We start from the raw sequence: 27,392 nt of genomic DNA on the forward strand, positions 1-27,392 counted from the left end.
TACTTTTTGAGATAATTAGTTGCTGAAAGCCTACAATGTATTCAGAACATTTATCTTAAGATGAGCCTCCTAGACTAAGGATCAAATACCTTTTTGCATGGGCTCCTTATCAGAATCCACAGAGATCAATGAAGTCTCTAGTGAGTCCTGTGATATACCTGCAAAAATCTACACAATGGCTCTCAGGAAGGCCTTCAGACTAGCCTCCTGCAGTTCAGCCCAAAATCTGTCTCCTGGGAAGACAGAGATGTGACCTTGCTGGCTAAGACACTGCAGCATCACCCCAGAATATGTCAATAAGCCTGGAGCAGACAACAATTAACCTCTTAGCAGTTCCTCTGATACCAAATGCATCAACACCACTTACCTCTTGGCACAAGCATCAGTAGTGCTCACACACGCTGTTTATTCATGGAGTTCTAAGCAGCCCCAGTGCTAGGACATCTATGTAGTCATTGCTAAGTGGGTGAGAGTAGTCATGCAGCCAATATTGGTCCAGCCATGCTGTCATAACCCATCAGCTTTACCTTTCAGTAAGTGAACCAGAAGGTCTGGTATGAACAGAAGACCCTAGTAGTTCTGGAGTTTAAGGCATATATACATTTAAAGCATATAAGGAAAAGAAAGATGACCCACCAACAGTGTGTGCCTCAACACAAGCTTTGAGGAAGGCTCCAATGCTTCAACTCTTAAGTGAAGAACCATGAGGGTCCTGCATCATCACCTTGACTGCAACGAGATGTCACTTCATCTTGACACAATGAGGATTGCTCCATGGATGTCATTGCATCACCTTTGGGCCTATTATGCTAGACCTGCATTGACCCACAATTATTCAATGCTGGGATTTTTAATCCTTCATGGGTACTACCCTATACTTGGCTTATCCTGAGGGCTACTTCCTTTAATGATGGACTTGCACCTGAAAACACAGGGAAGCTGAGTAATGACATAAGAAACCCATCCAGGGCTCTGACACCTTGAGGCTAGAGCATGTCACATACCATGTTATGATCCTCCTCAAGGAAGTACAAGTACTAGCCATTTCTGCACTTAACAGTGTTGCGCTGTTTCTCCATATATGCTTTTACAAAACAATCCACATGGGACAAAAAAAACAACCCCCTCCTCCTCCCCTCTGAAAAGGTAAAATAAGAACCCCCAACCAGTATTGAAAGTTATTTTAAAAACAGATAGGACACAGTGTGTCACTGATGCTTAGTACATCAAAGCCTCCCTAGTCAACTCTGGTCTTCAAAATAACTTTACATTACATTTTTTTCCTTTTTTAAAAATACAGGACTCTAGTACAGTGTGATTCCCCTCAGGGCACACACTCACCAGCGCAAGCCTCCTCAGCTGCAGCGCTTCCTGGATCTGGCCTCAGAGCATTCAGAACCCCTGTTCATACCATGAGTTCCCCGCAGTGAGTACCCCAGAATGGAACACCTATTGAAGCCTTACACAATCCCCAAAGCAGCCCTGCACCCCACATCCACAGTCAGCAATTACTCTCAACCAGCTTGGAAAACAGAAGTGTTTATTAGTCATCAGGAACACAGCATAGAACAGATCTTGTTAGCAGAGAAATAAGGAACATTCACCAAAGTCCATCGTGGAGGGGGGAAATCCAGAGCTCAGAGCTCTACCCCCGAGTCCCAAAACAGGAGACTGACCAGCTCCCAGCTGCCCAGCCTTGGTCATGACCTGCTGCCCCACCTCCTTCCTTTGTCTCTTTCCCAAGCAAACAGGTCACCTGACCTGTATCTCTCACTTTGTTTTCTAGCAGCTCCAGCTGATTCTTGCAGAGGATGGGCCCTAGACATCAATTGCCGGGATACAGAGTGTCAGCCATTGTCTGTGCCCAGGTAGCCAGACATCAGTCACACCTGCCTTCTTGGGGGTCTCTGCAATGATCACACACCCTTGTCCTACCACCTAGATACTTGAGTAACACACAGGGGAAACTGAAGCATGCACACCCTATTCAGACAAAACATTAAGAACTTTTCCACTTTGTCACATATATATAGAACTTTCACTTCTACACATCACAAAATGTAGCCCCAACAATCATTAAAATTCAACTCTGAACAAGTAAGGCCTCAGTCTGAATTTAAATTAAATGCATGTATAGAGATAAGGCTCCAACATTCAAAGGCAGAGAATTCCAAAGTCTTATTGCCTTGAAAGCAAGTATCATTATTCCTAAATATGTGACCTTTATGATGAAACAATTGTAGTTGCTGAATCAATTCTATGAAAAGGAACAGAAGGAACCAAAATGTTAGCTATGCAAAATATGTCCCATCTATCATTTTACAATCCATGGAAGTGCTGTCAATCCATATATCTGGCAAGTTATAGGAATATTTGCCAGCTTTGTTTGAAATGCAGTCTTTCATTAAGATATTTAGGGCGAAATTCTGCCTTTAATCCTTAGAGCCACATATGAGGGAATGCAAAGGAATCAACTTGGTGGACGGCTCGAGCCATACTACTGAATGCATCCTTTTGCTGCTCCAAAAAGCAGCTGTATGTGCCCATCTACAACATGCTATTGCCAAGATGAGCCTAAATATTATGAGCACATAAAAACACCTAAAATAAATATTAGCTGGTTCCCTCACCTGACCATGGTGTGGCAGTGAACATGACAGATGGGTCCCTTGGCAAGCACTCTGGAATGTCAGGTAGAAATCCTACCTTGCTGCTTCATGAAAGTGTAAGGTAGTATTGCATTTCAGAAGATCCTAGATAGCAAAGTTGGGCACTAACACCATACCATGCAACAGATTGGGTAACTGTGCACTAACCAGTCCATTAAGAAAAAGATCATGCTTTGTATAAACCTTAATACACTTCAGCAAGAATGACTGGTTTCATTAGACTGATAGACTTTAAGAAGGACAACCAATATCTATGGCTGCTGTTTCAATGAAATGCCTGTTTACAGAAACTTTTATTAACAGGACCTTTACTACCACTACCATTTTGGTAAATTACAAAGCAGAGCCTCTATGTTTTTTTTCTTTTAAAATAGTATTTATTTTGGGCAAATACATTAGCATAACTAACAACTTGATTCTATGCTCACGTATGCAGGCACACATCACCTCTTCTTCTGAAAAGCACGTTCCTGTGTATGCATGTGCAACCTTAGCAGTAAATTTTAAGCAAGGGTGTTCCACCCACCACATAACAGAGTTTAATAGAGCCCCAAATCTTTTGAACTCCCTAGAATTTTCTGATCAAATAGTTTATTGTTCAACCACAGAAAATATGTACAATTTCATAAACATTGTTTCAGACTGCAAGTAGATAGTCTGGCAACAACTTTAAATAAAATTGGATTAACTGACTGGATTTCCTCAATGTTTAATCAAAGTACAGTAGAGAACACCATTTATCTGTGAAGGAATGGCAGAAAGAATGATACTGGATATATCAATTTAATTTTTCTAAAACAGAAAAATACTGACTTTCATTTAAGGACTTCTAATTTCAGTTTAGGAATGCATTAGTTACTCCAAAATATTTTTTTCCTAGGAAAAAAATCTGTGGTATCAGCAATTTAGAATTTTAAAAAATTATATCCATCTTCATAATACTGTAACAGTGTTATGTTCTTACCTCTTATGATTAAAGCAATGTAAGATCTAATATCACCTGGCCCTTATTATTATTGTATTTTTAAAAAGAAACAGGATCCATTTATGACAATTTCCCTACCCTCAAAATGATTTATTTTTCTTTATTTTCATAACACTGACTGTAATTAGTTATGACACCCATTGTTACAACATATACTTTTGTTTCCTTTAATCAATTAATAGTTCAAAAGCAAAATAATACTAAATTCATCATCTAATTCTTATTATGTCATAGATTCTAAATGAAATGAACATGTGCAAAATGGTGTAGGATTATAGCAAATCAAGAAATACTGTTTAGGTAACAGTATTATTCCCTAATGGTTTCACACTTGTGGTAGAAAAACTGATTCAGACAAGCCCTATGGTTGAAATTGACCTGGAAAAAACATGGTTTCTATGGATATCATTTAGAGATGGATATCCTAGTACAATACATATTTAGGGTTTTTTTTACATTTCTTAACAGGTTATCAGATGTATGTCAGGCACTAACAATGCCTGCAGAGGTATAATTTTATATACTATAGTATCTAACACACCATTTTATTCAGGAGCTATTTAATTATAGATATTGGGATGATGGTTACGTATGCAGTAATGAATCCAAACTGGATTTTTCCAGAGAAACTGAGTTCTATATTTTTTAAACTGTTAATGTATTGAGTCTGCCACTACTAACAGTTTCTAATGTGAAAAGAGAATATAACATATATGTATATATTTTAAATAAAAATTAAATCTGTATCAGAAGTAAGAATCTAGAGGCCTGACTCTGATGTGACTATATTTACAACCATTGCCTCTACTTTGAGATCTTATACATCATAATACATTATATTACAATGCATTCCTGAAAAATAAGCCTGATTGATATACATAGTGATAAATTATTAGCATCATGAATAGAGAAATAATTAAAGAAGACTATAATCTCATTTGTTTACATTTTATAAAGCTTCGGTTTGGATTAGATATACATCCTGATACCTTTTTGACACTAATGTTTCAAACAAGTTTGAATCATAAAGGAATAAAGCATAAAGGAAGGGGAAACAAAGCTAAGTACCTATATATATATATATTTTTGGCTTTTACAATATTACAGTGATGACTTGCAGATCTGGAACATAAGCAGTCCATTTTTTTGTTCACATGATACAAGGATAAAACAAATACAAAATATTTCAAAACAATGCCACACCCCTCTGATTAAAAATCACTTAAAATATTTAGATAAAGCTTGAACAAATCAAACAAACACCTAGGCAGGAAATGTTGTTTTAATGCACTACCATTAATGCACTGCACTGAAAGCAGCCTAACTTGAGAATTCAATCAAGCATAACCTAGTATAATCTCATTGCCATATTTGCAGTTAATGAAAGCTATTTAAATCTGTGACATTTTCATTTTTATAGAAGATTAAAGCAAAAATTATTTGTTTCACTAATAACACAAACATATAGTAAATGTAAGATTTTATTATTTTGCTTATCCTTACTGTCTATCAATCAATGTACAATATTAAAAGATTACTCTTCTGCTACTCACTATTGCTCCAGGATTTCAGTAAATATTTGATACTGATTTCAAAGAAGCCTGAATCCTGCTGGCTAGCCATGTCTGCTGCATACAAAGAGGCTTCTATAATTCTGAGCAGTTGAAGTGGCAGGTACTGTGTATGTAGATGGAACTGTCACCAGTTAGTGATGTAAACGAGGGGTCAGAAGAGGAAATGAAGTCTCTGTAGATCAACTTCTTCCGTGGTAGGTAAGCCCTCCTTTAATACAACAATAACAACAACACCACACCATGAGATTCTCGTCCTCTGCTCCTCCTTCAGGGCTGGTACTTAGCTTTATTTGCTGTATTTTTTTTCCCACCCTGCAGACATTCAATAGGAGCTTTCATGTTCTCCATTCCACAATGAATCAGATTTTTGCAGCTTTTCCATAGGCTCCATTTAATATATGTACTATACCAAAGCAGCTGTTGTATAAAACAATTAGAATGTCTCCTTGAAGGGTGTTTGAGCTGGCCTTCTAATAGCGTGCAATCTGCCTATCTGAAGGCTTTTTCCATTAGAGACTGATAGACTGATCGTATGCACCTCCTCCTGTAAGCAAACACAGAGTATCAACTTGAAGCCCTACTGAGAATGTCTCTTCTGCAGCTGAAGGAATTTCACAGGTTCCTTTATTCTTTTCTTTTTAGAAAAACCTCTAACCAGTATTGTATATGTGTTCTGGTCAGCTGCTTCCCTTCAGTCTGTTTCCAAGAACAACACACTGTATTAGACACAACTGCATCATGCTGCAGTAAAGCAAAGCTGCACCCATCTATCGGATTGCAGTGACGTTTTTAAAAAGCCCATCAGTCAGCCCAGTTGCAGAAGGGAAGCACTTGCACAACAACCAGACATTTAAATGGTTGTTTGTTCTTTTCTTTCACAGCTAAAGAAGAATCTCAGTTTGATGTCATTTTTGTCTTGAGTTAGACTTTTATAAGATAAGAGACAGAAAGCTGAATTCATATTGGAAAATAAAACAGGCAGCTAGTTGCTTATTTCACCCTCTGCATAGTCTACACTAAATTTGATTACTAGCTATAATTTACCTTTTTCTTAAAATTTTCTAATAATCACAATACATCAGTATGCACAATTTGCTAATAATGAAGAAGCAGCATCAGTTTTCCAGTGGCTTTTTGCTTCCTGAGTTCTTGGTATCATATTTCCTGATTTCTGTTTGCCTGGTTTTACCATTATTTCTTCTCTCAGCTAGTGGAATAAATAGTGTACTATCCTATAATGTTTAAACAGACATATAGCATCTCTATAGTGGATTCATACAACAACATTGTGAACTATTGGATTTTCAGAAACTTGGTTCAATCAAGTGTACAGAAAAAATTATCTTCAGATTTAAATTCCTAGCGATATGCATTTTATCAGATTACTTTCCCCTGAAAAATGCATAATTACACCAAAATGTTTCATAAAATACATAGAATATTAGGGAAAAAGCCAACAAAAATCATCATTCTAGAACTTATACTTTTTTTCCCAATCAAATGCAAAAATACACATAGAAAAAGATCTTTTTACATTGTGCCTACTGGTCTCAGAAGAAAATACAAAGATGACAATTCAAGGCATTGTTGAGCTTTCTCAGACAAGATAGGAACCCAACCACCAGAGAAACAACTATCCCACTACTTTATTACAGTCCTTTATTTTACTGTATTCAACCTCTTTGTTAAAATCAGATTTACTTTATACTGTTAGTTGATATTTATTCTTTTATCAATGATGCTTCAAATAGCATGATCCACTCAATTAACAATCACATTAGAGTTTAGCTTCTGATCAACTTACTTATTTAAAAGAAAAAATATATCAGGTATAGCCAGTTAAAATCATACTGAATCTTATTATTAAAGGAACTTGAAATATAAAACACCAGATCTGAAGATGTATTTAAATGTATTTTGATCCTATTTAAATGTTTTTCAATATAAATTTCACTCTAATATTAGAACATCTAGAGATAACAGCACATTTTTGGCAACATCTCGGAAACATTCCTAAAACAGCTGCAACTAGCTGAAATGGCAGTAACAGCAGCATTCTACTTCAGATCCAAAAGAAATTCTCCAAATTAGCTTTAACTGGGCTAAGGTTTTTAAAAATACATAGGTTCTGCTTTCTTCCACATTAAATTAATTTCTGGTAAAATCTTATTAATTATGTAGTTCAGTAGCTGATAACCTGACTAGCACAATACAGAATCTTGAGGTGTAAAAGAACTCTTTTTTGATTAATTTTAGAGTCCTATGTATTTACAGTATACCAGGAACATAGTATACACGTTTTTGTCTATGACAGCGTGTATATTAAAGAGTCCTAATATAACATATTTTACCATAAAAAGGAAATAAAAGATCAAGAATCTGAGTATTTTCACAGATCTGCCATGATAAATTGCCTATTTCAGTCATGTACAACTACCTTCAAGCCAGCCCCTATTCTCCTGCTGTCTTGTCCACTTCCTGTGCTCTCTGGGCCTTTTGGAGAGCAGATATCCAGGAGTCATGGGCAAAGGGACTAACCCCACCATCTGGAATAGCACCAACAGTAGAAATGGTCTTCAGCATATGGGAGGCTTAGGGGACAAGCCCTACATGAAAATCAATGATGCGCTCAGGGTCAGTACTCTGTCTATGCACCAACTACTGTGATTGCCATAAACAGATGTTCTCCTACTAAACTTTTGAAAATAGTCTTCAAAAACAATTACCCGATAAGAGAAAAAGAATGGGAAAAAATCCATAGTGTGTTTAAATCTTCATTATTACTGTTTATGATAAAGAGTCATGTATGCAGTTAAGAACTGTATATTCTAAGCAATACTTACAAGAATTCTTAAAACAGCTCCACTTAAATGAAGCTGTGAGTACAGCATAGGCCTGCAGCCTGATCAGATACAATCTCTAAAGCTCATTTTAGCTTTAATGTGGAGGGAACCATGTGGTGCCAAGACTTTTACATTCTGAACACAAAGAAAGTGCAATTTGAGGCTAAACACAAGAAGTAGGGGAGGCCTCTCAGTAGGGTGACCATATTTCTCTGAACTGAAAGTGGGATGTGTGGGGCTGGCCTGAGCTGCCTAGCGTTACCACTCATCCCTCACACTCCCACAAACGTTCCTCCATGCCCCCAATAGAGCCAAATAGCAGAGATTGGGGAAAGAGGGAAGATGAATGGGGATGGGCTGGGATCTGGGCAGCAAAGTAGGGTGTGAGTGTATGGGTGTGAGTACTTTTGGGCTCATAGCCAGGAGGTGAAGCTATTGGACTATGATCCATTTTAGCAGTATGATGTCCCTTTGGGGGCTGGGATAGCAGATGTGCAGGAAGGTGCCTTCAGGTAGTGGGAGGGACCAAGGAGATTCCAGAGAGCAGCCCTGGAGAAGTGGGGGGCGGCTGGGATACAGAGCTGCCATTTCAGACTGAGGGTTGGCAACTCCTGGCTGGGGAGGGAAGGGGGAAGGAGTGAATGACAGGGGGCGGGTCACTCCCAGCCGGTGAGAGGAGTGGGGAAAGGAGCGAACAAGTGATGGAGGACCAGAGGGTGGGGGAGTTGCTCCCAGCCAGTGATACAAAACTTGGGTGTGGGGAGATGCCCTCCTTAAATGGTGCCCCTGCTGGGATGTGGCAGAAGCGGGCTATTGGAGGAAGACTGGGGAAGAAAAGAAGCCTGTTGGGGTGGGAGGATGTACAGGGTTTTGGGGACCGGCTCTGAAGGACAGTGGATGGGGAGGAAATGAGACCGGGTGCGGGCTGCAGGGACCACTTGGTTGGGGAAAGAAGGGGCTGAGGGACAGAGCATGCCATGTTTGGTGCCCTGGCACAAGCAGATGCTGCGGGACCTGGTCGTTCACTCACCAACTGGGTTGCCCAATAGGGCCTAGGGCCCACAGATCATGGCTCCATGGCCCAACTGGAGAAGAGTTTGAATTAGGGCCCTGACTGCGCTGCCCACTGATTGGGCAGCAGAGTGAGCACATGACATCCCATTACTCCCTGATTGGAGGGGCAGGGCATAGGGGAGACACATCATCCAGAATCCTATACCTCCTCCAAAAGTTGCCACTTACCCCCCCATAATATTCCTCTGTGCCCCCCAGGAGGGTGCACCCCACTTTTCTGGCAAAACAAGACAAATGCCCAGTTTTGCCAAAAAAGTCAGGATGTCAGAAACAGGGCTTAAAAAGGGGACTGTTCCTGCCAAAATGGAATGTATGGTCACCCTACCTCTCAGGACCATGTCTGAAGCAGACCATAGGAGCAAACTAAGTATAAACTAGATTTGTGAGTTTTGTGTATGTGTAATACAGCGGATTAGTGTACTTGAATGTATCTCCCTCTAGTGGCAGCTACTAATAATTAAAACTGATCCTTGATTTCTACTAACAGAATGACTCCTTAAGCACAGGTAGCAGAGGATTGTGCTTTTGATCCTTAATTACCTTGTTTCAATCCCCACTGATAAACCATAGTGTTTGTATTTGTCAGCAGACATATGCACTATCTAATACGCTGTCATAGTATAAAACTGATATTCTGGATTGGCTGATCTAGGGCTTGGAGTCAGATCTAGGGCTTAATCATGCAAGGTGTCAGTCTGGGCCAGTGGTCCCCAACCTTTTTGTGGCCAGTAGCACATTCATGTTTTCAGAAGAGTGTGGCGGGCACCACCAATTTTTCAAGGCTTATTTTGTATTTGTACATTAAATAATACAAAAAACATAATATTTAATATTACATAATATATGAATCGCTAAGATAAAAAGAGTAATTTTACATGTAAAAGGTATTAAATTAAATTATTCGGCAATTACTCTTACACCTTACCATTTGAATTTGCTCTTTTTTATCTACCTGTAAAAAATATAGAAAGTTTTTACAAAATATATATCATAAACAGTTTTCATCTTATTTATTTTAAAAAAGTAAAACATTGTTTAACTGCTGGTCCAAATATATTTATTATTCTTACTTTAACATACAATGAAGCCTGCAGCCCCAGAGTTCTCTGTCTCCAGCAGGCGTGGGGCCACAGCTTCTCTCCGGCTTAAGCCATGGCCCAGCGCCTGCCAGGGACTGAGAACACTGGTGCCCGCAGCCCCGGAGTTCTCTGTCCCCGGCAGGGGCGGGACTGGGTCTTCTCTCCAGCTTCGAAGCTGGAGAGAAGGGCCTGGTGCCTGCTGGGGACCGAGAACACCAGCGCCCACAGCCTGCAGCCCCGGAGAAGCCGGAGAGAAGCCGCAGCCCCGCGCCTGCCAGGGACAGAGAAAGCCGGCGCCCACAGCCTGCAGCCCTGGAGTTCTCTGTCCCCGGCAGGCGTGGGACCTCAGCTTCTCTCCCCTGCTGGGCACTAGGCAGGCACACATAAATGCCCCAGCGGGCGCAATGGCGCCCGCGGGCACTGTGTTGGGGACCACTGATCTGGGCCCTCCAGCCCTGACCCTCAAAACACTGAAGCACGCACTTAAGTTACTTGTTTATTTAAAGTACCAGCATAGGTATTATCAGTTAGTAAGCTATCACAGACATCATGGTGCAAGTGGGTCTTGAGGAAAGATCAAGAAGATCAAGAACCAGTATACTGGCTTTACGAATTAATCTGGGGAGGGAATTCTATGAGTAAAGAGTAGCATGGAAGAAAGTATAAAGGTGCTCATGGGGGAAGTGGACAAAAAAGTGATGGAGGCTGGCACCGTTGGAGGAGAGGAGAGATGGGAATGTGTGACAGCACAATGATGATATATTTTGTTGTAGAGAAATTAAACTGTCTATATTTTGAATCATATATTTACTTTCAAAGATCTCCAGACACATTTTCCAAACTAAATTAACCCACATTAACCATTTCCCCACAGCAATACACCCTGCTAAATCAGTATAATAAATTTATACTTTTTTGACTAAACTGTAGGACAAAAGGCAACTAAAAGATAACACACTTCTCAAAATTATAACCAATAGAGCTGGAGAAGACAATTTTTTTTAGTTTTTTGCTACATTATGATTCTTTTTAGAACTGTTTCATTTAATTAGTTTTTGAAAGCAAATTAAAAATCTACTATATCACAAAACAAACATAATGGAGTTCATAATACAGTGTGTAATGTTTCTAGCCCCAGCCCATCTGCAAGAATTTCATTCATTTCAAATGGGCAACCTTTGCCTTTATGAATTACGAAGTCTTCACTTTCCTCACATTAAAATATTTAGCAGAGCCTTTTTTTCTGCCTCTCAAATGCATCCAATTTAGATTTACCAAATACAAAAATTTGCATAGTACTAAACAAGTCAAACTAAGCGTTAAGCACGCTGTATGCACATGTGTTGTATTATTAGTGTCCTCACTTGAAATTCAGATCACAAATTTCATCTGAGTCCATTTGAATTTGTATACTTATACAGGCATCCATGATCGCTACATAGTAAAAGAGAAATTCAACTTGCCAAAATCCAAATTCAAAATATAGATTTATACTGAACCTATGCACAAAACAAAATGATTGTCATTAAGCTAAAACCATTTACATCTGATAGGTTGTAAACTAAGGTGACAGTAATACTGTTCAGTTTTTATGTCTCAATCCAGTTATAGTTTTGCTGCATCATTTTATCTTCTGTTTATAATTATATGTCAATATACTGCCACTTAGTGGTAAAAAGCATAACATAAGCAAAGAAACAGAATAAAGATGGCTGACTAATGACAGTGAGAGACAAGGTGGTTGAGGTAATAGCTTTTATTGGACCAACTTCTGTTGGTGAGAGAGATTAGCTTAAACACTCATAAACTGAAAATAGAAGTGTAGTAAGTAATAAGACAGATGTGCTTACTCACTTTCAAAGAAACTATATCAGACAACTAGGGGATTTGGATACCAATAATTTAAAGTATTTTAATAAGAATATTATTTTACAATATTTATTTTAACACCTTTGTTCTAATCTTGGCTTGGACATTGAACTGATGAGCATCTTGGGCAAGTCGTAAGTGATCTGTAACTCAGCTTCTCATCTGTAAAATATGGCTGATAATAAAATCAACCTACAGTACCTCCAGGGGGTGCCCTGGAAGATTACTTAATGCAGTGTTCTGAGGAGATAAACTGTTACAAATGCTGTTTTTCTTGGTTGTGCTTTGTTTTGAAGCTGTTAGACTGGATGTACGCACTTAGGAATCTGTAGCTGCTTCAAACATTTTTTCTAGCTGACTGATAGTCACAAGTAGTATCAGTCAACCAGGGATGAACTTCTACTGCTCTCCCAGACCCACCACAAACAATATACATTTCTAAGTCCATCCTACAAACCCAGTTTAAAATCTGCAATTTTACCAGTTAGAGTAGGTTTGGGTAACACACAAAAAAGGTGCAAGCCTCACTCAAAATAGGGTGCAGATTCTGTAGCTGCACAATATGCAAAGCTTATATAGCCTACATGGATCAGCATCCATACAGCTATTTGAGTAGCATCCTCTCACTGCTCTACACCCTACTCAGCTTCCCGGCAAGTTATTTTCCTGTGAGAACAGGCCTGTGATGTACCTGTAAACCAGCATTTTTCCCTTCCTAGTTTTGTTACAAACTCGTGTGTGTGTGTGTGTATAAAATAATAATAATTAACATGCTTGACAAATGTCCCAATATGCCTGGGAATACGAAGAGGTCCCACAGCTAAAATTTTCAGAAGTGGCCACTGGTTTTGAGTGCCTCGATTTTTGGATGCCCAGATTGAGAGACAGGATGGGTACCAACAATGAAAGGCTGCTTAAATTATTGGTTCTATGTTACCAGAGTCCACGCCAGAGCAAAGAGAACCCAGGAGTTGTTCATTCTTTTTTAAAAACTCTTTCCTTTTTGTTTTCTTAATTATTAAAGTTTCTTCCTTTCTGACTGACCTATTTGGACATTAACACCTTAGAAGTCTAGCTACTGTATTCTCCACCATAAGTATTCCTCTGATTGTGTTGCCCCCTTTGCTCCATCCAACATACCAATTTCAAATGTCCATTCTCTCACAAATAGTTAATGCTATCAAAATTTTTGGAAGGGATATTAAACTTCCTGCTTCAGGGTGTGAACCAATCTTTATCTATTAAAGATCAGTGTTAGACCAAATGTGGATGTCTTACACCTTCCTATTACTTCTGGAACTTGCTATTCTTAGGGAGACTAGCTATTGAACTCGATGGGCCTTGGGTCTGACCCAGCATACCAATTCCCGTGTTGTTCCAAACATCTACGCACTTTCCTCCACACTGACTTTATGCATGAAATGGCCTCCATGAACTAATCCAAAAGGCTACTAACTTCTCCTCAAGACCCATTTCTGCTGCAAGCGTTCCAAGGAATCAGATATCTAATAATGGCTAAGTTGAGTAGTGAGTAGGGACAGATTATATCTATCTATCAACAACTTACAAAAAACAACTTTCAAATTATTTGGAAGTATCAAGTTGTGCACATAGCTAAACAAGATAGCTATATGATCTTATTGCCATTACTCTGATCCTCCCTTTCCTACTTGTCTCCTACAGTTTCTTACATTCATTTGTTGTGTTTTGTTTCAAAGTATAATGTAAATTCTTCTGGGCATGGACCATATACGCCTTTGTGGACGTACAGCATCTAGCATATTAGGGCCTTTGGACATTATCAGATAAGTAATGGGGAGGTCTTATTCAAAATGCTATGCTCCAAAAGAAAAGCTCAAGTACAGCTTAAAATATCTGAAGTCTATTTCAGATTTGTAATGCAATCTGGTTATCTAGAATGATGATCTCGTTACACACCACTTGTTTCGGGGTAGAGAAGAAGGAATTCCCAAAACTCAGAATAGCTAAAGAGAAGTCACCACAGGATCCTGAAGCTTTTTTTTCTTCTCCTCATTATGCAACTGGCAAAGCCTGGCATGTACTTACCCACCCTGTGTTATTTTATCTACTGTGTTTAGTGGCTATGAGTTTGAGTCTGCACTGCATTGCCCCAATGAAGTTATTTACATATCTCTAAAATGTGCATAAAATGCTAACAAATCAGAATTCTCCACAAACTTCCACCACGGGTAGTTTTAGACCCACTTTGTACATACTGACTACATCATTGTACATAATGACTACACAGGGTTTTTCAGTTGTGGATTACCACATAGGACCACAGGGCTCTTGCCCAGGGGTTCCACTCAATTTGGGGGCCCCTACAAGAGCACCAGAACTCTGATCCCATCCCCTGCTCCTCCTTTCCCCCAGGGTCCTGTTGCCCTGCTCCTACTCTTCCTTCTGATGCCCCACCCCCTGGCCAGAAGCCGGAGCCAGGCTATCATAGGGTAAGTATATTTCCCCCCCCCGAAAGAACTGGCCTGAAGCCCTCTCCCCGCTCCCGCATGCAGAGCTGGCCTAAGCCCTCCTCCTCCCGCATGTGGACCAAGCCATTTGCCCGAGCCCTGCTCATCCCCTGGGCGGGGCTGGCCCAAGCCTCGTGGCTCGCCTCCCCTCCCACCCCCTTTTTGGCAAAACTGGGATTTGTCCCATTTGCTGTTGCCAACTGATGATCAGTTCGCAAGAGCACATGGGACAAATGCCCAGTTTTACCAGTCAGGACATCTGGGGCAGGGCTTAAAAAGGGTACTGTCCCAGCCAAAATGGATATATGGTCACGCTATGCTGTAGTAAGAGCCGCCCAGGGAACTCAGGCAGCTCTGGGGAGTCCCAGACTCTCCACCTACCCTGGGCAAGGGACTGGGATATCTGAGAACAGCCCCTGGCCCACATCCCTGCCCCCCCCAGGGTGCACTGCCCAGGGCAGGTGGAGGGTCAAGGGCTCCCCACAGCAGCCCGGGCTCCGTGGGCAGCTCTGACCATGGCCTGCCTTCCAGCCAGATCAGGTCCTTGGGGGAAAGGGGAGGAGCAGGGGGTGGACCCAGAAGAAGGGGGGGACCCAAATGTTCTTTGTGCCCAGGGCCCCAATAAATCTTAATCTGCCTCAGGGTGCAAGGCGATGGAGAATCAAGCCTTAAGTCTTTGCAGTATTTGCACTGAATGCAATGATTCTTGTTCCTTAAAGTGGCTGCTCATTGTGGGTTTACAGCTCCAGCCTAAATACTCTCCTGTGGCTACTCAAACTCCTCTCTCTATTCCCAAATTCTGATGATGTGATGTCACTAAAACACCTGATCTTTCCATATAATTCTTTACCAATGGTGAATAAGACACAACAGAATGGATATACTTTGTAATATTTTAAATCCTATTGCACAAAGACATGCTTGGATGCTTGCTAGACAAGAGGTGGAGATTTGCACAACCATTTTACACAATAATCCCTCTACTAGCCTGCAATATCATGCATACATTTTTACAATATAAAGGGAAAGAACAGTGCTTTCCAATTATCTTTAAATATATATCTTTTCACCTGTAAAAGTGGTTTGTGGGAAGACAAAACTCAGTAATAGAGAGATGTTAAAGATTTTTCCCATTTTTCCCTCTTATGTAATTTTAGAGTAGAACAGCCAAAGGTTTTAACAAAAGGTTGTCTCTCTCCTGACTGGTGTAGCAGAGAAGGGGCTCCCTCTGGGTGATGATGAGGAGAGGTTTAATTGAGCTCTCTGCTCCCTCTCAATTGCTGCTCTTCAAACTCCTGGTTGAAACCAATGGGAATAATCAGGACAGTAAAGTTAAATATGTGCACAAGTCTTTGTACAGCTGGGACTTTAGTCCCTTCTTGGCGTCTCCCCCTTATTGTTAATGCAAAAACAAACTTTTTGCCACAACCTGCTACTGAGTTTGTCAAGTTCTACGGCTGTTCCTTACCAACTAGGTATCATATAAAGTGTTGGGAATCTATCTCCATGTTGTAATTATTCCTGGGTAAATTCTTACCTCCCCAATGGTTGCAGAAGCAAGCCAAGAGATTTGGCCATAGTGGGAAGATGAGTATGGTTTTCCATCCCAAGGCCAAGGGGTGGGAGTTTGGGACACCCTAACAAACAGGAAAGCTCCCATCACTAGTGATGTGACAAACACGGCATGGGGTTCTAGAACCTGACACCCTGTTACAGGGAGAAATCTAGAAAGCTGTAATACTGTATGAGACTTTGGGGCACACCTTTTATTTTATTTTTATCTGGGGTAAACACGGAAAGGTCTGGGATCTTTCGCCCATTCCCCCCACAACATACACACATTTTCAAATGAGCTGGTGAAGGGAATCTGACACTTTGAAGAAGGATTTAGGAATTTTATTTCTGAGTTTCCCTTGGCTACTGTGATGAATGAGGGGGGCAGGGTAGCTCCCTTTTATGGACACTCAGCAAGCCAGTTAGCTATAAACTCTCAGTAACTGTTCTCTACTTGCTTTACCTGTAAAGGGTTAAAGAGTCTGACTGCATGCATAGGTAAAAGGAAGTGAATGGGAACCTGGCCAAAAGAGCCAAAAGAGTGGGAAGGCTAGAACTTTTTAAAATTGAAACAAGACTCCCCTTTTGTCTGTCTGTGGTTGTTCTCCTGGAGAGCAGGGACTGGGCTGGACTATGCTGTAAGAGCTTGCGCCAAGTATGAAAAATCATTAAATCATAGCTGGAAACTACTCATTTGAAACCCCAGATATGTAAGTAGATCAGGAAATGTCTAGGAAGACACAATTAGGTTTATCTCTTTGATTTCTTTATGGCTTGTGGACTTCTCTGTGCTAACCCCCAAATGCTCTTCTTTTGCTTGTCATTAAGCTGGACCTCAAGAAAACCATTCTTGAAGCTTAATTATTATATTTGCTCTTTTTAAATCTAGCAATAGCCTAAGATCCAGATGTATTTACTTTCTTTTTGTTTTTAATAAAATGTACCTTTTTTAAGAACAGGATTAAAATTTTTGTGTTCTAAGAGGTTTGTGCATATGTTGTTTAATTAGCTGGTTACTATAGTTCCTAACTATACATATACAATGATGGGGTCTAAATTAGCTGTTACCACTCAAAAAAGAGATCCTGGAGTCATTGTGGAGAGTTCTCTGAAATGATCCACTCAATGTGCAGCAGCAGTTAAAAAAGCAAACAATGTTGGGAATCATCAAGAAAGGGATAGATAATAAGACAGAAAATATCATATTGCCTCTATATAAATCCATGGTATGCCCACACCTTGAACACTGCGTGCGCATGTGGTCACCCCATCTCAAAAAAGATATATTGGAATTGGAAAAGGTTCAGAAAAGGGCAACAAAAATGATTAGGGGTATAGAACGGCTTCCGTATGAGCAGAGATTAATAAGACTGGGACTTTTCAGCTTGGAAAAGAGGGACCGAAGGGGGGATATGATAGATCTCTATAAAATCATGAGTGGTATATAGAAAGTAAATAAGGAAATGTTATTTACTCCTTCTCATAATACAAGAACGAGGGGCCATCAAATGAAATTAATAGGTTGCAGGTTTAAAACAAACACAAGAAAGTATTTTTTCCCGCAATGCACTGTCAACCTCTGGAACCCCTTGCCAGACAGGGTTGTGAAGTCCAATACTATAACGGGGTTCTGTGTCCAGTTTTGGGCCCCACACTACAAGAAGGATGTGGAAAAATTGGAAAGAGTCCAGCTGAGGGCAACAAAAATGATTAGGGGGCTGGAACACATGACTTATGAGAAGAGGCTGAGGGAACTGGGATTGTTTAGTCTGCAGAAGAGAAGAATGAGGGAGGATTTGATAGCTGCTTTCAACTACCTGAAAGGGGGTTCCAAAGAGGATGGATCTAGACTGTTCTCAGTGGTACTTGATGACAGAACAAGGAGTAATGGTCTCAAGTTGCAGTGGGGGAGGTTTAGGTTGGATATTAGGAAAAACTTTTTCACTCAGAGAGTGAATCTCCTTCCTTTGAGGTTTTTAAGGTCAGGCTTGACAAAGCCCTGACTGGGATGATTTAGTTGGGAATTGGTCCTGCTTTGAGCAGGGGGTTGGACTAGATGACCTCCTGAGGTCCTTCCAACCCTGATAGTCTATGTGACTATGATTCTATGAAAAGGGAGCTAGATAGATTCATGGAGGATAGGTCCATCAATGGCTATTAGCCAGGTTGGGCAGGAATGGTGTCCCTAGCCTCTGTTTGCCAGAAGCTCCAAAGGAGCCAGAGGATGGATCACTTGATGATTACCTGTTCTGTTCATTCCCTCTGGGGCACCTGGCACCTGTCGGAAGACAGGATACTGGGCTAGATAGACCTTTGGTATGACCCAGTAGGGCCATTCTTATGTTCTTATGTAATGTAGTTAAGTATTTAATGCAGTACATGACATTATGACATACTTAGAAAGCTTGAGTTGACCTCACACGTTATATATTTTCCCCTTGATTTTTTATGTATTTTAAAAAGCAGCACCCTTTATCTCATTAAAATTTGAGGAGGGCTCATTGATGCAGCATATTAAAGTATATTATATGTATTTAAAACAGAGGTTCCCAAAGTTTGGGGCTCACTGGAGCCCAGAACTATCCCAAGGGGGCAAGGAGGGAGCACTACCCAGACCCTCCCCGCCCCCAGCAGCATCCCCAGCTCCTAGCCCCGACCTTGGCCCTGTCCCCAGCCTCGGCTCCGCACCTGGCCACGGGCCTGGCTGCCAGCCCCAACCATGGCCCAGCTGCAGCTCTGTTCCTGGTCCTGAGCCAGCTCCCAGCCTCAGCCGCTGGCCATGGTTCCATTCCCAGCCTGGGGCCAAGGCTGGGAGCAAGGCTAGGAGCAGAGCCACAGCTGGCCTGGCTGCTGACCCCACCACAGCCTGGCTACAGTTCTGGTCCTGCCCCCAGCCTCGGCCCCTGTTGTGGCACCGCTCCCGACCCCAGACCCACCCGCAGCTGTGGTCCCGGCCTCAGTCCCCTTACCTCTGTGTCCCCCCCTGCAGCCACTGCCTCGCTCCTGGCGGGGGTGGGGAGGGTGTGGGGAAGGCATGGACAAGTGAAAGGGGGGGCACAACCATCAAAAGTTTAGGGACCGCTGATTTAAATAATTTCAACAGATTTTTGTAAATTTAGACCTTAACATAGGATATAAATTTCAAATATAAATTTAACTAAGGTTTATTTTTAAGAAGAAAAATGTATTTAATTTAAATTTTAAAAAATCTATTTTTTTTAAATCAACAATTCTTAATTGCCTTGTGGATGTAAAGACTCACTAGGAGCCATATTGCCATCAGAGCCAGTGCTGGACAGAATTCAGTTTCTGGACATAGAATTTGAGCTGTATCAATTGCAGTAGTGCTCAGTGACACTGTATCCTTTGGACTCCCAACAGGTCACTAATGTATGACTTTTGCCTGAACCTCTCTTCTATACAGGTCAGGAGTGTCATCACTAGACACCAGCTAATTTGATAAGCTGAAAATGCACCATCAGTACAGAATAAAAACTTTATGACGTTAGAACTGCTCCAACAGTGCAAGACTATTTTCCTGTTATAAGAAGATTACAGTTCTAGCACTAAACCACACTACAGCTTTGTGCTTGGGAGAAAAAAATTGTGTTTCTTTTTCTCTTTATGGAAATATATGTTATTTTGATTCAGCATTTTAGTTTTAGGAGTAAAATATCATTTTGACACAATGGGACTCTGCACACACATACCTCCAAACATTCCCAGGGGCTAAAGCAGGACAAGTCCTGCTCCAGGGGAGTAGGTCGGGGGGAGGATCAGGTGATGGCAGGCTGCGGGAGGGCAGTTGCAGAGTGAGCCCTCATCCCGCAGCAGTGGCTGCTCTGCCTCCTGTCCCATGGGGGTAGCAGGGTTCAGTTCCCCACTCTGTGCACTGCGACCTGGCCCCGGCACTTGAAGTCTCAGCACCACTCAGGCTGGGCCCAAATCTGAGCGGTGCTGTGACCTATGTGAGCAGGGCCAGGTTGCAACACCTGGATTGGGGAACTGAGCCCAGAGAGCCCTGTGGGACAGGAACTGCTTCAACCAGGACAGAAGTCTTTGAGGTCAAAGCGGGACAATCCCACAAAACCCAGAACTATTGGGAGGGGGTTATGCACGTATTAGGAACCATGTCAGACTAATAGTGTGTGATTCCAACTGCATTTTATACATAGGAACATATGACAGTACAGTGTGGTATACAATTTTATTGACATGAGTTTGGAGTTAGTGCATTAATCAAAAATGGTAACGCCAAAAGTGTGCACGCTCATACAGTCACCCCAGCGATGGCCGGAAAATAGAGGAAAAAAAACGTTTATATAATTTAAAAGATATGCTTTTCAGGGAAATTGCATTTTCAACAAAATTTCCCAACAACTCTAATCCACATGCATGAGGAACATTCTTTTAAGGCACTTTTTAGTGCTGAGCTATATGTTATTTACAGAAGCAACACTATTAAGCACTCTAGTTACTAATTGTGAGAGGCACTGCTTCCTGTGATGTCAATTCACAGATTCATAGGATTAAATCCAGAAGAGACCATTATGATCATCTAGTCTGACCTCCTGCATCATAATGCAGGCCATAGAATTTCATCCTTTAATTCCTTCATCGAGCCTATAACTTTCAGTTGAGCTGGAGCAATTCAATGCAGCTAGGCAACACAGTAAAGGCCTTTTGATGGCTCTCAGGTACTAACTGGATCCAGAGTAAGATGTTTTAGAAATTGGTAAAACACATAAAAGTATTCAAGGTACCAGACCCAGTTTCCAGGACATGTACTGAACATCCTATATGTACACAGTTGCATAGAATGTAATAGGGTAATCATTTAAATCAGGGGTTCTCAAACTGGGGGTCGGGACCCCTCCGGGGGTTGCGAGGTTATTACGTGGGGGGTCGTGAGTTGTCAGCCTCCACCCCAAACCCTTCTTTGCCTCCAGCATTTATAATGGTGTTAAATATATAAAAACATGTTTTTAATTTATTAGGGGGGGTCTCACTCAGAGGTTTGCTATGTGAAAGGGGTCACCAGTACAAAAGTTTGAGAACCACTGATTTAAATACCTCTATTGGCATCATTAATAATTTTCGGTAATATACAATTATATTAAAACATTTATGCTAATGTACCCATCTGTCTATATAGGAAAATAATGATATTAATAAGCAGTTGCTGGGGAAAGAGCTCTGTTTGTTTGTATTTTCGGAATTCACTAAAATAACTATTTAGAAATTCAGCAACTGAATGGTACATTTAAGATCGAAGGATCTTCATTGTATTACAAAAATTTTAAAGTTGGTTTAGGCCCAAATTTTGACCTTTCAATATAAAATCTTTAACAGATCTATAGATGAGAAGTTATATTAGGAATCTTAAATACAATCAACCCAATTCACCCCTTGAGTTCTACCAGGGTTAAACTGCCAGCATCCAGGCTTTGGGGCCTACTGGCAAAAAGTCTGCTATGCACAAACCTGCTGTGCAGGGGGCTGGAATCAGCAAGTGGTGTCTGGAGGAGAGCAGGACTAGCCTCAGAAAAGATGGGGTCACCCTACGAGATCTACTGATTCGGCATTTCTTCAGTGTAGATGCTCCATGGGCACATGGTGGGTAATGTGCACTTTTGTGCCTCAGGAGTGTATCTGCCCTTGTATTTGTTTGCAACCTCGCAAAGATACAAATCATGTATTATGAATACCACAAATGTTTCAACTTAAACTTAACATTATATATAAATTTTTCTATTTCTAAATTATTTCCCTAGAGCTACAGAAAGGGAACTCCAAGCAGTGGCCTCATCATGCCAGATCCAGCTTAAAACTAACACTGAATACTTAACACTTTTGAAAACACAATCGGGAAAGTGCTCTTCATAATTAAATACATTTATAATATATTAAATAAACTGAATACATCCTATCCTTCCAGTATCTGGCATCTGTACTGAGGGAAAGGAGGTGCTTATAAATAACATTGAAAAGTTAATCTTAATAATAATAGTAATAAATAACAAGTAGTTTAAGCAAACATCATAAACATCAGTGTTCATAGTATGTATATACATATCCCTTCTCAATATCTTAAATCATTTTTTCCAGTTCATAATAACTCTTATATATCATAATTATCTAAAAAAATCTGAAATGTGTTTTTGTCTCTTTACAAAAACAGTTTACAAATTTTTTTTTCCAGAAGGTCATCCTAGGCAGCAGACTCTGAATAGTCTCCTGAAAACTAGAAGATATCATTTTCACAGTAGGGACTTATAAATATGAACAACCCATAAAATAACAATGCAAATCCAAATTACAGTGATTTTTCATAATTATTAAATGGAGAACATCTCCGATGGGCCAGAATTGCTTTAAAAAGTAAACAAAAGGGAAAACAATATCAATGAAGATAATGCCATTTCTTCACTATCTCTGCTGGAGGAAGTTGTACTAGAAGCTACTCTGCTATCTCAGTGCCATACCAGAATACTACTATATATCCGATTTTCAGTTAGCCTAAAGTGCTAATTCTAAAATATTAAAATTTATGAGTGACTATGGCTGCTATCTAGCAGCTATTCTAATATTATCCATCCTTGCATTATGCACGTTATCCATGCATACTCAACCCAGGACTTGCATACCCTTACTGTACAGCAGTGGTTCTCAAACTGTAGTCCATGAACCACCAGTGGTCCACGAGCTCCATTCAGGTGGTGCGCAGATAGTTCCCTTTAAAGGTGCGTGCCTGGGCGGCCGCACATGAGAAAATGAAGGGTCACCCACCTAATTAGTGGAGCTGTGCAGGTATGGCTCCACTAATTAGGTGCCTGGACCCTGGAGAAGATGCACATGTAAGGTGAGGTGGTGGCCTTGGGGGGAATAGGAATAGAGGAGTGGGGGAAGGGGGGAATTTAGGATGTGCAGGGCTGTGGCAGCCAGCCCAATTTTGGGAGATGGGACCAGCACAGGAGTCCAAGTGTGCACAAACTGAAAACTCATGTATATGCCTAGCTGCTCTGCAACTACTTTCTCCACAGCTTTTTTACCCCACCAGCAGATGGTACATGAGATTTTCTGGGACTGGGCTAGGCAGCCATTGATATTTCTTTCAGGATTGTGCTCAACATATATTCAGGTTAATTTTTAAAAAATTGATATTATCCAAATGCTTTTAGTTCATGAAGTGATATTTTAGCAACGGGATAAGTTTAAAGAATACAATATTCTTATTGTCTTTGGTACCTCTGTAAAGGCAAACTTTAATATTATTCTACTCCTGTCTTTAAAGATACAAGATGAAGAATGATATAAATGAAACTAAATAATTACTCGCATTTGTAAGAGAAACTCAGATCTCCTCACAATGGAATTAATTTAGAAGTAGACACACACATTTTTCACATAAATTCTTTTTTACATTATTTTTAGTGAAACAGATTGGGGATATACATGTGTCAAATTGTGAACTCCATGTTGTGTGGTGAACTCCATTTTGTTTCAGGAGTTCTCCTTCGTACTGCAATCTTCATTTTGGAGTGGGACTTTTATGTTTTATTGCCACCTCCTTTGTGGATTAGAGCATCCATTTTGTAGCAAGGACTTGACACCCATGGAAAGATTATGTCTGAAAAATTATGACAGAGTCATCAAGTCAAAGGGCTATTGACTTTGAATGACTGTCTACACAGAAGCCAATGAGCAGAAGAGTCTGGAGCCCGGAACTCCTAAGCTGAAGAATATGGCCAAAGGGGGAGACAGGCTATTTTCAAACAGGGGTGCGCTTTTCTGAACAAGCAGCTGACCACCACCACATGCAAGAGGAAAGTAGGAAGGGCTCCCTAGCGGAAGGATGATTACTCAATACTGATGTCACCTCTTCTGAGAGTCCTTAATTGCGGCAGGGGGTGGGGAGGGCACGCGGGAGGTTTGCAGTCAGGATTTGGTTGTTTCTGTAACTCTGTACTGCTTTTAAGAATAAAGTGTCTGTGGTTAAGAAATTATTTTGCTAAGCTTGTCTTCCTTGCTTGCTTGCTACATTGTCCCTGAAGGGGTTAAAATAAAAACTGAGGGTACCTCAACATGATGGAAATGCAAGGGAACAAGGGCACAGGAGGGCTGGGACACTTTTTGGGGGGTCTAAGGCAGCTGGACTGCAGGGTCCCACTGCCCAAGAAAGGTGTCAAACACAGGGAAACCCAAAGCTAGGAACAGTGACCAATCAGCACCCAGGCCCAGAGGGGCTTAGAGGATTCAGGGTTGGGTTCACTCATAATAAATTGTTATCTGTCCAGAGAGGGGGAGTAGGCCAACTTGTGACATTCTCTATGCTAAATAAAAAAAATACAATTTAACATGTAATTTATGAATATAACAACAGGATAAACTACTATAAATCTGAGTCGCGTGTTATTCTACTGTCAAACAGCAACACATATATGCCATAATATGAAGAGGGCAGAGGATTTTCAAAAAGCATCTAAGCAACAGAGGCACACACATCCCAGTGAAAGTCAATGGAACCTGTGTTCCTATATCATCTAGGCACTTTGGAAAATCCCACCCAAGGTCTTTAAAAAGGAATTATTAAAGTGTATCACATACTATCGATCAATGTGAACTAACACTTTTTGGGGGGGAATGGGGGAGGAGGTAGTTTAATCTAAAAAGAAAATTACCACTCAAGTGAATAGTGAAAAGAAAAAAAAACAAAGACAGAGGCTCATTGTGTTTCAGAAACTGCAGCATGTAAAGCAGCCAGAAACCTGTGTACCTTAAACCAAAAAATAATTCAACTTAAAGGTCTTCATCTTCAGAGGCACTGTGCAGCCATGACTCCCAATAAACTCAAAGGCAGCTGGGGATGCTCGGCACCTCTCAGGTTTAGGACCTGATTCAGAAGCCAATCCCAACAGAATTTTTTTCCAAACTAACCATAGTTTTGTAGGAATAAGGACTTTCAGAATGTGTGATACATCTGGTGAACTTTGCTCATTTTAAAAGTGAGACACAAACAGATCAGTCTAGAGCTAGGCATTGTTAATGCACAATAGGTACTGTAAAGGCTTCTTCACACAACTATGTCAGAACATATTTATCTTGACAAGCAATACATCTGTCCTTCCAGCTAACTGCAGGTAATTCCAGTAACCTTTTTCTGAGCAGTCTGTATTACCTAGCATAGATTCTATTACATGTTAATCTTCCATTAAACAATATATTTATTAAAAATAATACAAGCAAAGGATTATTTGAACCTAAAGAGAGAATTTTTATTTATTACTGCATTTCATTTGTGCATTTATTTTTGAAAATAAAAAATCAAATATTTTTAGAAATTCCTGAAATCATAGCTTTTAATAAACTTGTTTTTCTTAAAATTTGAGGGAGGTAATATACACTAAAGAAATAAAAAAAGAAAATACTGAAAACTTTTATTCTTTGGGTTATAAGATCATCTGGTTATTTAACTTGGATCAGGTTTTACTTATTGAAGGTACAAAGCCATGTGACTGATCAACTGCTCTGATAAGATAGCTACTTCCCATATACATACAGCAAGCCTACAAGTAAGCAAGTACTATACAAATAGTAAACACCAAATTATTAACTTGTAGTATATAGACCTATGCAACTGTCAACATGAGGCATAAAAGCCAAATTTCCCCCTCACTACCCACATAGATTAGATTAAAAAAAACAAACAGAAAAATGAAGGACAGACCACAAAGGTTAGGAAGAAGGTTAAACAAACAGCACTAAGATAACCCTTAAGTCTACTTCTTTAAAAAGCATTTTGTTTGTCATAGGTGTTTTCATTACTCCACAAGTATTCCTTTAAAATTTTGAGAGGAATGAATATTTCTGATGTTTAATGAAATACTCCAGAGTTTATCAGCTCTATAAAAATGTAATTCAGACAAATTTTCTGACATATTAGCATGATAACACTATTTTGTGGATGAAGAGTATGCACATTTTTATGTGGAATCTACACTCTTAAAGTACATCAGGAGCAAACAGATGGAAAAGATTTTATTGTCTTAGGACTTCTGAACATGGACTTTTAAAAATGAACTATAAATATGTCTACTAACTATACCTCTACCCCGTTATAATGCTACCCGATATAACACGAATTTGGATATAACGTGGTAAAGCAGTGCTCCGGGGGGGCAGGGCTGCGCACTCCGGCGGATCAAATCAAGTTCTATATAACGCGGTTTCACCTATAACGCGGTAAGATTTTTTGGCTCCCAAGGACAACGTTATATCGAGGTAGAGATCTACTATACATTTACTGTATTTGAAATTAATTAAAATTATTATTTAACTTTAATAAGAGCATGGTTTTCCATGTTTTTGTTTCAAATTCCTATGTTTCTCTCTAATTTCTAACTAGCATCTTTATACAGCTATAATTGTCATTCTATATTGTTGAGGAAAAAACAGTAGCAAACATTCATTTAAAAGCCTTCTTCAAAATGAAGGAATATTTTGTTATATACAGAAATCTACACATGTCCCATCAAAGGACATACATTCAGTATACACTCTAAATTAAAATTTCAGTATATTTTTTAATCATTATCCTCTAGGTAAAACACTGTACAAATAAAGAATCAAACAAGTAAAACGTATTACTGGGCCAGATTATTTTTTGCATGCTAGCCACAAGACAGATTTATCCTTTGCTGGGGAGCAAATCCATGGTGAGAATCTGGTAACTGGCTCCCTGGGGGCTCCCCTCCCACCACCACGAGGAAACTTAGCACTTGTCTACACTGGCACTTTACAGCGCTGCAACTTTCTCACTCAGAGCTGTGAAAAAACACCCGCCTGAGTGCAGCAAGTTTCAGCGCCATAAAGCACCAGTGTAGACAGTATAGATACAGCGCTGGTAGCTACGCCCCTTGTGGAGGTGGTTTTTTTAAGAGCGCTGGGAGAGCTCTCTCCCAGCACTCTGCCGCGACCACACAAGCCACGCTGCCGCGACAGAGTGCTGGGAGAGAGCTGCTGCCGCGACAGCGCTGCCGCGACAGCGCTTTAGCGTTGCCAGTGTAGACTAGCCCTTAGTGCAATACATTACTTAAGATGGGATATAGCCCACTGTCTATCTAATGGATTTTTTTTTCACAGCACTACCATCTTGGCCAAAAAATGTGTTTTAGCACCAGTAATAAGAGATAGCGACAGTACAGCAAGGGGAAACTTTAGGACACAAACAAGCAAGGTAAAAAAGTAACCATAGTA

General features: G+C 40.4%; 1 protein-coding gene across 1 annotated transcript in view; it reads right to left on the bottom strand.

The window, feature by feature from the left end:
* FRY (FRY microtubule binding protein) overlaps positions 1–27,392 on the bottom strand; it is a 398,333-nt gene that overhangs the window by 292,420 nt on the left and 78,521 nt on the right. The window contains exon 5 of the mRNA XM_045016361.1: positions 5,208–5,772. Within this exon, the coding sequence (XP_044872296.1) occupies positions 5,208–5,277 (70 nt within the window). The 5' untranslated portion in view covers positions 5,278–5,772. The remainder of the gene's footprint in view (positions 1–5,207; positions 5,773–27,392) is intronic.

The sequence above is a fragment of the Mauremys mutica genome, chromosome 1 (assembly GCF_020497125.1).
Source record: "Mauremys mutica isolate MM-2020 ecotype Southern chromosome 1, ASM2049712v1, whole genome shotgun sequence".
NCBI lineage: Eukaryota > Metazoa > Chordata > Testudines > Geoemydidae > Mauremys > Mauremys mutica.